We start from the raw sequence: 9930 nt of genomic DNA on the forward strand, positions 1-9930 counted from the left end.
AAAAGAAAAAAAAAAAAATCGAACTGAAAATGGAAAGGAAAAAAGACTACATCCGTACAAGACTACACCATCAGGTATGGGGGAGAGACTACTTGCTCTTGCTCTTGTCCTTGTCCCATACATCCACGTAAACATGGCCCAGAGGTCCTGCCTCTGGGCTCCATCCCCCATGCTCGACCCTGTACTTGTCACTATTGTCCAACGTTTCGACCAGGTTGACGAGTCTGCCTTCGCGATTGTCCCAGTGGAGTTCGCAAATCTTGGAGTCGCCATGGAACAGGTCCAGACGACCCTCACTGCCTCTACGTCCGTGAGCACAGATCTCGCCGATGCCGTCGGCCGGGATCACGATATCGTCGATCTCGTCTTCATGGAGCGATTTTCTACGATCGTTGGGATTGTGGAACTCGCCGCTACAGAGAGGTTAGCAATGGCCATGGCCGAATGAAAGAGTGCACATACTCTTCGATAACGGTGTGTCGCACGGAGATTTCGCCGTCCTTGAGGTGGTCCCGAATATGGAACTCGACCCATTTGGAATTGTATTTGTTCATGTCCTCCATGATGTATATGGTGTGTGGGGGGTGAAATTAGACCCGGAAAAGAGGATAGTATAAGAGAGCAATTAGCCTCGAATTGTCACTGAAGATTGATCAAGTAGGTGAGGAAGTAATGAACTGATCAGGCAGGAAGGAGGGGGGGGGGGGGGGAAACGACCGGTATTTATTGACTTCCATTGAGCAACAACTGTTCACTTCCTTCATTCTTTGGGGGGTTTTGGTGGATTGATGGAAGACGTCATGCGCTGGATCATATGACGAGACGATCAGACAATGCGGTTGGCCGATTCGGTCACCCGATCCACGGAACCCTAAACATTCTTTGCGGAGAAATCCTGGGGAACAACCAACCTAGAATACTGTTGATCCCCCTCTTTTCTGCATGCAGACGCTGTTCATAGGCCTGTGGAATGAAGCTTGGGTGGGGAAGAAATCGTCGCGTCATGCATTCATGTCCGCGAGTTTCAGACTGTCCTCCGTTGATCGACCTCCCCATCCCCCACCCGTAGTGATTTCCCTCTAACTTGTTGTAAATATGTCATTTTCAATGTTTGTCGTGTGCTTTTGTTTTTCTCTTTCCTTTGTTTCCTGTGGTTCAGCTGCCTGGTTCGATTAGTCCCTTCCTTTCTTTCCTGGAAACTTTGAGGAGACCCCTGTTGCCAAACCATCATTCCAACTGGTCAGTTTGGATCCTACCCCAGATGTCCGAAGGAATTGACTCTGCAGGTAGTACACACGGGAGGCTCCGGAAACGCCTCCGTGCCAATAGATCCTGGATTTCATATCTTGGTCCCACCACCCAATCCAGGGCTGGGTGTTGTTGTGGTGCCACGGCTGCGCCTGGCCGCAGTGGGCACGCAACCTGTCCAAAACTTGACTAACAGCACAGATGGCAACTCGTCGCTCCTCGGACGCGATGGTTGATCTGGGAAGGAATTGGTTATCTAATAGTTTCCAAAGGGGGAAAAAATAATCATTATGTTCGGCGTGTATTGGAATCCAGGCCATGCTGTAGCAACACATTGGACCACGTCGGAAAGGCGAGATCAACCAGAGCGATGAGTGATCGTCTCCGCAGATACTTGAATTGGTCAAGGCCCATTTTTTGATCCCGTGGGCACCAACAACAGTAAGCACCGAGAGCGAGTGCGAAAGTTAGAGCTGCGGTGGCAAGCCAACGAACTGGTTGCCTTTCTGTGGGGAATTTCGCTTGGCACGAGGCAAAGGTACTGAATTCAATTCACTCCCAAATCCCAGCATCACACGGTGGACAACGCCACTCGGCCTTCTGCCTGTGGATGGCACCTTCCCCTGCAAAAGGGGCTTCATACGAGCATCTCTCGCTGTAAATGGTCGTGGTGAAGGTCATCTGACGAAAAAGGACAATGTACATACTAGCTCAAAGAGGTCTCGTTGGTCAATGGCAGGGTATACTTAGTAGTAGTCAGTCAATGGGCCAACCGGGGACAGATGCGATGGGTTTGATTGTGAGGCCAAGCCATTTCCCATCCTCTAAGACAGCCAGATACCGGTTGTATTCTTATACCCATGTCTATATTATATTCAACACATTATAGTTTCTCAAATGACTAACATTTTCAAGGACCCCTTACCGCATAGTAACCTAATAGCCTCCTAACATACATGAACAGCGCTCAAGCCAGAATAGCTGGGAAATGACAAAGCACGGAACAAGGGTTGAGAGTCGAGTTTCTTTAATAAAATCATTCGAAAGAAAATCTCCTACTTGCGAATGGGTCCGTATATTTTCCTTCAATTTAATTTGTCTCTACATGCACTTCCTGCCGCACGCAGATGTGATCCATGTACCGAGAATTTTCTTCTTCGATAGTAGCCACAAGTGCTTCTTCGTCATTCTGCCCCGGGCCCGTCACATAAGATCGACTATTCCAATCGGGTCCGCGGTCGTTGGCATCGGGTATGTCGACAGTGGTCGTTGTAGTGGTCAGAAACTCGTCTTTTCGACCCGCCCGAGCGAAGTTCCGCATGGGCATCGCAAAAGTCGGTTTGTTACGGCTTCCACTGCCACTGCCACTGCCACTACCACTTTCATCTTGCCTTTTGTAGGCTTCATGGGACTCTTTGACACTGGATCCGTGGACGATGTACCGGTAAAGGGGACGGACGGTGGGAATGCCGACGCAGATAAGGGTGACGGCAAGCTCGACAGCAGACCAGATAATAAGAGGAACTGTGTCCTCTACAGAAAGAGAAATTGGGCATATATCAGCTGTTTGGATCCTTTGGGAAGCGGATGTGAATCACCTCAGACGTACCCGTGTAGTTAGCACTCGACAATCCGCCGAGCTCTATGGTGCGAATGATCCCACAGATACCGGCGCTGCAGGATGTATGTTAGCAGATTATCTATCCCCAGAGATATGGAAGGCTGACATGAATCCCAAGCTTAGACTAATAGCGATGGTCATCTTCTCCTTGAACCGCATGTTGAGTTCCCAAATGAAGATCCACGGCAGAATGGCGAAGTAAAAGTCGACCGCCGCACACCATGCTAAGCGTCAAACAAAAGGTGAGTAGTTCATCGAGCTGGAAAAGTTCTTGAGGATAACATACAACCAAGAAGCACTGAGAACGGGGTAACGCTGACAATAGTTCGGCCAGGTACACGAGGATCATAGATGGCCCTAGAGGGAAGGCGTTGGGTCCAGAAGATAATCGCCGTCATCACAGAAACAACTGCTAGACTGACCATCGAGATCCAAATCGAGATGCGATGCCATGGTTTCACCACGATTCGCAAAAGAAATATACCCAATGAAAGCTTCGCAATGGCCATCCCCAGCACGGCAAACGTCTGACCGACCATTTCCATGTACACAGCTTGGACGGCTTCGTCCATGGAGAGGCTAGTAATTGGCTGTCCGAACCCGTGCTGTCCGGCTATGGTGGTGAATGTCGTATATAAGAGGAGAAATACCTAGGCTCGAGAGTTAAGGATCGATACAGGGTTACTCGACGTTCAAAGAAACATACCCAGCCCAAATTGAACACATGATCATCCAGCCCCAGAGCCTTGACTATATAAATCCTCGTGTACAGCCGTAAAGGCACAAGAACGAAGGACATAATAGCCATTACCCACATCACTGCGATTGCCTTGACCCCTTGGCCAGCCAGCATCTTGAACGCACTTGGGGAAGGAACTACGACAAGAGGAAATACTGGCTCAGCAACGCGCAACTTGTGCGACAGATAAAAAGTGGGATCAAAGTTGAAGATGAAGGCATCGAGGGCAGAGTGTGAACTAGCTTAGATATATGCGGTTGAACTGTACAAAGTACCTTTGATGCACATCCTCCCTTTCACCTGTGAACTATCAACAACCCGTGTTTTCCTGTTCATTTAGACTAACTCGAGATACGACAGGAGAGATACTGTACACCCTCCTTCACGTCCCATGGGTCCAAGCTTCTAGCTCACTACTTTGTACTTTTATTTTGCGATCTCCCAAAAGCCTCACTTCGCTCCCCGGATACTGGTCATATTCGAGCGCGTACGGATCCACTGGTCTGCGAATAAAGTTTTGTCAATGCCTATATCCACTGTCTACCTGTCAGTTCGACCTAGCGCAACGGCTGTCGGTCTGTGCCAGTGGAGCTATCCAAATTCCCGGGTGTGAGAGATGCATCGTGGGTAAGTCTTATCCTAAATAGTAAACGAGTCTCTCGGGGCAGGCGGAGGAAGGCTCCGGAAGAACCAGTAGATTGGCTGTTAGTCTCAATGAGAAGGTACTTTGGCAACGGGGAAGAGCAGGTGAAGCAGCCAAGGAATTTTAGGGGTAGGTGCGGATGTCTTCATAGCGCACGGCGTGCATTAGTGCGTGTTCTGGGCCCAGCATCAGAGCGTCGATGGCAGACGCATTGGCCAATTGTATACGGGGATCACCTCGTGAACTTTTTCTCTCAGACGCTCTAAATACTGGGAATACTCTGACCCTGGTCTCTAGAGATTATTTGCTTGTTTCATCTCCAGGGACTTCATCCTCAACTGATTCCAAAAATGGATTATTCCCTGTCTTTGGCGCTCGACTATAGCCTAAGAGGCTTTGCCGTCTCGCTATTTGGCACACTGTGGATAGCCTTGGTCTTTTGGTATCTAGCGACCTATCTCATTTCTCCTTTACGCAGGATCCCTGGTCCTTTTCTCGCGGGTGAGTTGTGGAGGCCCTTCGCGCCAATGCTTGGATGCTTTGCCGCGTCACATTGGCCTTGATTGTCGTCACTAACCACTCGGCCGTAGGATGGACCAACCTCTGGCGGATTTACCATGTTACGCAGGGACAGTCTCAGGTGGTCCTCCATGAGCTTCACCGGAAATACGGCCCTGTGGTGCGTATAGCCCCTAATGTCGTCGACTTGGATCTACCGGAGATGATCAAAACAATCTACAACACGAAAGGGGACTATCGAAAGACCGAATTTTACCATGGCAGTAGTGCCAAAAGCAACGGCCGAATTATTTATAACTTATTCAGCGAGTGTGACCCTGATATCCACGCGCAGCAAAAGCGACCTATTGCTAAATATTACTCCTTGACGGGTGTCCTGCCCCTTGAGCCTCATATTGATGAGGTGATCAACTACCTCTGTCAGAGGCTGGAAGAGGAGTTCATCGATGGATCGAACGCCGGCACAACATGCAAATTAGACCAGTGGCTACTGTTCTGTATGGTTGCCTTTTCTATAGCCAGGCTGTGATGAGTACTGATTGAAATAGATACATGGGACGTGGTAGGACAAGCCACCTTCAGCGAGCCCATCGGCTATCTTAAGAACGGTTTTGACTTCGATGGCACGATCGCGATCTCTGACACCGCCATGGATTATTTCTCTCTCGTTGGACAGCTTCCAGTCTTGGACCATCTCCTCGACAAGAATCCTATTTATCGAATCGGGCCCCCGGCCTTCGGTAATATCACCAACATCTCGATACAACATCTGCTTGACCGATTGCAAGGCAAGGACACCAGCTACCACGACGCAAGTAAGCCCGATTTCTTAGACAGGTTCATCGATGCCAAAGACAAACACCCCAACATTGTCGATGACAGCCAGATTATCTCGTACCTCATGATCAACATGATCGCTGGTGCAGATACAACAGCCATCACGCTGAATGCGGCCATTTATTTCGCATTGAAGAACCCTCGGGTGTGGACACGTCTGCAAGAGGAGGTTCTTGCCTGTCAATCCAGTCTGGATGCTGCACGGTCGGCCGTGCCATACAACATTGCAAGCGCCCTTCCGTACCTCAACGCGGTGGTCCGCGAGGCAATGCGGATGCATCCCGGTGTCGCTATGACCCTGGAACGGTATGTGGCGCCTGGGGGGCTTACCCTACCAAACGGCCAGTATATCCCTCAGGGATGCATCGTCGGCATGAATCCGTATGTCATTGGTCGGAACCAGTCTGTCTGGGGCGAGGATTCCGACGTGTTTCGCCCTGAGAGGTGGCTGCGTGACGATTCCCGGGAGAGTGAGGAGGAGTATCAGGCACGCTTACGGTTGATGAATAATTCTGACCTTGCATTTGGCGCCGGGAGCCGCATATGCATTGGAAGAAACTTAGGTCTACTCGAAGTATACAAGGTGATGGCTACACTAATCTCACGTTACGATATCCAGTTGGCTCACCCACACCGCGACTGGAAGACGCACAACAGCTTCTTCGTTCGACAAGAGGGTATTGATGTTAAGCTCTCTCGTCGCTCCTGATGGTGCGTTACAGCCGTCGTTGATTCAAGATGTCTCCTATTTCGTGTTCTCTTTCGGGCGGTGCCTGTGCCTGCAAATACATAAGTTAATATTTCCTTCCTTTTTTCTTTTGTATGGCCATCATGTACTATCTGGAGAAGCACACACCGTTCGTTCCTTTCTCTGTCTGGTTTTTATGAGCTACATATATAATTGTCGTATGTCCATTTGCAACTCCAGTAGTCAATTCGCCAGGAGATAGTTAATCTCTGAGTTCATATACTCGCCGATGTGCCACCAAGGACAGATTATCATACCATATTCTTCTGAGCAGTCTCTCGGATGAAAAGGGGAGAAACAAAAGCAAAAGCGAAAGGGAAATCTCCTCCACTGCCAAGTATGTACATTTTGCTGCTGACATCAGATTGTGTCGTGCCACGTAGACCTATATATATTGAACCGGCTACAACAGCCATTTCCCCTTATACATAATACAAGCACAGCCTCGTCAACCATATCTTCCATAAATCCGTTAGACTCATTTCACAATCGACTTGCCTTGAAAAATTCCTCAATCCCCTCCGATGCTTCCCATGCTTTCTCCACGGCTCGCCCGCTGTTTGCCGGCAGCTGCCGCGTCCAGCTCAGTAACCGCTCATAGACATTTCCGTCCTTGCAACCCAGCGCGCTACAGAGGCTGCTATCGGTGAAGTCCCAAGCATCTGTCAGAGCAGCGATGTTAGGGAGGAGATGCGCTAAAAGCTCATTGACCCGGACGCGAATTTTGTTGAGCTCATCAGAAGTGAGCAGTCCATGCTCAAGGAAAGAACCCGCTGCAAAGGACGGACTAGGACTTGTGATCGTTGTCAGAGCAAACAAGCAGAAGAGATGCGATAAGGCCTCCGATATAGGAGCATCCTCTGTATCTAAGGATGATATCCGCTTCAGGAATGATTCTATGACAATATATTCCACAAAGGCCTGGCCGGCTGCTAGACTGGTCATCATGCAGGTGTTCCACGCCTCTGCTGCAGAACAGCGGTTACACATCTCTCTATAAGAAGAGTACGCAGTGGCTAGTAGTCGCTGCGACCGTTCCTTGTAGATCAGCAGCAATGTGGAGCCATCGAAAAGCTTTTCTTTACCGCAACCCTGGATACGAGACGGGAAAGTTTCTTCATCGAGGTATGTGCGGACGCCGCCCATGTAGTCCTTCACTTCGATATCGACGTCCTGGCCGCTGCACAATGCCTTGACCTGTTTGAACAGATATACGACCAGCTGCTGCCACATCACATAGTTCTCGCCCTCGAACGTGACGGTGGCAGAAACCGTTCCCTCGATCTCCGGGAGGCCGGACAGGGCAACGAACCCATGGCCGCCGCACATCTTCCTTGCTTCTGTGGCACCGGCGCTTGCAATAGTAGTGGCCCATGCTTTTAACCCCGTGCTGAGGGCGTGCATGAATGGCAACCGTGCGTGGTCATCCTTTTCTTGTTCGCAGACGAGCTGATCGTACCTGACGTCGAAGTCCTTTGCGGCAAACAGGATAGCATAGGATTGTGCGATGAGGGTCAACAGCCGGTAGTGCTGAGACTTGAACATTATGATGGCTGCTTCTTCATCTGTCGCATCAGAGAACATCAATCGACCCTGCTCTCGCACAATCGAATACCGTGTGGTAATTGTCACAGCCTGCGCTAATCCGAAGGCGACACATCGCACAATATTTCGCCGCGTGTCCAACATTGTTGAGTATACCCTTTTGGATACTGGTAGGGTGCCCACCTTAGTCTGCGCCTGGCCATACGTGCCGTCGCGTGAGACCTGAGCATGGGCAGCGAGCAGGCTGCTCCTGGGTACGCGTAAGTAATTGAACCGTGCGTATCCATTACACGTCCCGTTGTAGGCCATCTTCATGCCCAGATCTCCAAGCTCCACACCACACACGGGTGCAAAATCTTCCAGCGAGCGGATCTGGACTATGAACATATGCACGCCGTGGTCCTTTCCGCGTGTGATTAACCTCGCCGCAACGATGGCATGAGAACAGCTAAAGCCCAGTCCGCCAGGCCAGTATTTGACAGATGTAGGAGTGGGGGAATGAATTGTGAATGTGTCTGTACCGACATCGAAGGTGGCAGTTGTCTCGATTCCTCGGACAAAGGTTCCATGGCCCAATTCGGTTTGAGCATATGCACCGTTGATTCTCATCTGGTCGATCTCCTGCAGCCAGTACCGCCGCTGGTCCGCGGTCCCCTGCAGTTCGATAGTCCGGCGAAACATGAGAAAGTTCATCCCGAACGGAGACGAATTACAGATTTGATAACGTTCATTCAACCACTGGAAATGATTATGGCCGTGGGTTATCATGTCGTGCGTGATGACGCGAGCCCGACGCACGCCTTCTAGGTACAGTCCTTCGCGGTCGAGGCCCGAGTATATATGTGGTAACTTCATGTTGTCGTGCAGGCCCAGTGCGTTCTCTACACGATGGAATGCTGCTCGCCGAGAACTAACCGTTGCTTCGCTTGACAAGAGATCAGCTTTCCTGATAAATAGCTATGTATCTTGGATAGAGGGATGGGTCAAAGTACTTGTCGTATAGGACGACCGTCAGCTTCATGGGATTGAAAGTCGATGAAGCTCTGGCCTGTTGCATCAGATCCATCTGTCTATTGAAGAAGGCCATGACTGGATAACCATCTGGTAACAATGACTGGTTGACTTCACTTGGGTAAGAAGGGACTGCAGAACATAAAATCGAGCATTGATTTATGGGCTTTGACATGGGCTGGTCACGGCCGTATATGTAGTTATTCTCATTGCTTTATCCCAGGCTATAGCAAGGCTTACCCCCCTCCATTGTTTTTGATTTTTTTATTTTTATTTTTTTTCTTTATTCTTTTTCCCCCTTCTATCTTTCTTGACTCTGTATGGACCAACGACATTCTCGAGTCCTCGTCTGCCTCAGCATCAGCCCTTCGGAACACGGCTGACTCCAGTACCTGGATTGGCTCATGCCTTCGCCCGTCAGAAAGTTTACAGTTGGAAGGAGTCAGAGATTCGACTGCGGTGGATAACACACTACGAGCTCGGGGTTTGCAGCTACACACTACTTCTCTCTGTGGCCATATTCGTCGACATAAGTGGATGAGACTTGGAAACCCACAACATTGAGTTATACTACCTTTCAGCCATTGGATTCTCGACTCCAACAGAAAGTGTATTCCAGTGTAGCGAGCCTTCGGCGCCCCAGGCGGCCCATGATTTCTACAATGGTGTGCTGCCTTCCTGCACCTTCTGTTTCGCCGGGCGATGCTGCTCCTCCATATATCTTGAAGTCGCCCGGTGGAACCATGACGTCTGCGAGCAGGCTTTCGGCAGCAAAGGCGTAGCTTGTTGTTCTGAATATGTGTCAGACAATCCTCTCAAGTGCCAGGTCGCCTGCCGGTGGACGGGCCTTTTGAGGTTCCGATAGAAACAGTTTTGGTAGTTCCTCTTTAGATTCATGATTTGCTTTCACCTTCAGCTCTTTGGCTGCTTCCCGGCGTTTAGATCTCCTGCCAAGGGATTTGCTTTTTATCGGTATATCCCGTCACTCGGCTGGGGCAGAGAATCTACTAAGGACGTTA

The 9930-nt window shown here is 49.9% G+C and overlaps 4 protein-coding genes across 4 annotated transcripts; 1 reads left to right on the forward strand and 3 right to left on the reverse strand.

Moving 5' to 3' along the window:
* Nucleotides 1-88: 88 nt before the first annotated feature.
* On the reverse strand, nucleotides 89-750 carry ANOM_011416 (aegerolysin family protein; the record flags this gene model as incomplete). Its single annotated transcript, XM_015556672.1, has 2 exons — nucleotides 463-750; nucleotides 89-413 (listed from the first exon to the last, which is right to left on the reverse strand). The coding sequence occupies exons 1-2, from the start codon at nucleotides 561-563 to the stop codon at nucleotides 89-91; spliced, it is 426 nt and encodes a 141-aa protein (XP_015401103.1). The 5' UTR covers nucleotides 564-750.
* A 1571-nt stretch (nucleotides 751-2321) lies between these two features.
* ANOM_011417 (uncharacterized protein) lies at nucleotides 2322-3722 on the reverse strand (the record flags this gene model as incomplete). The annotated part of the gene is made up of 5 exons (XM_015556673.1): nucleotides 2322-2781; nucleotides 2858-2922; nucleotides 2976-3093; nucleotides 3156-3519; nucleotides 3576-3722. The coding sequence occupies 5 exons, from the start codon at nucleotides 3720-3722 to the stop codon at nucleotides 2339-2341; spliced, it is 1137 nt and encodes a 378-aa protein (XP_015401104.1). The 3' UTR covers nucleotides 2322-2338.
* Nucleotides 3723-4601: 879 nt separating this feature from the next.
* On the forward strand, nucleotides 4602-6316 carry ANOM_011418 (cytochrome P450; the record flags this gene model as incomplete). Its single annotated transcript, XM_015556674.1, has 3 exons — nucleotides 4602-4752; nucleotides 4842-5267; nucleotides 5319-6316. The coding sequence occupies 3 exons, from the start codon at nucleotides 4602-4604 to the stop codon at nucleotides 6314-6316; spliced, it is 1575 nt and encodes a 524-aa protein (XP_015401102.1).
* A 522-nt stretch (nucleotides 6317-6838) lies between these two features.
* On the reverse strand, nucleotides 6839-8987 carry ANOM_011419 (putative acyl-CoA oxidase; the record flags this gene model as incomplete). Its single annotated transcript, XM_015556675.1, has 2 exons — nucleotides 6839-8825; nucleotides 8893-8987. The coding sequence occupies 2 exons, from the start codon at nucleotides 8985-8987 to the stop codon at nucleotides 6839-6841; spliced, it is 2082 nt and encodes a 693-aa protein (XP_015401105.1).
* Nucleotides 8988-9930: the final 943 nt, after the last annotated feature.

This window comes from Aspergillus nomiae, assembly GCF_001204775.2.
Source record: "Aspergillus nomiae NRRL 13137 chromosome Unknown contig00671, whole genome shotgun sequence".
NCBI classification, from domain to species: domain Eukaryota; kingdom Fungi; phylum Ascomycota; class Eurotiomycetes; order Eurotiales; family Aspergillaceae; genus Aspergillus; species Aspergillus nomiae.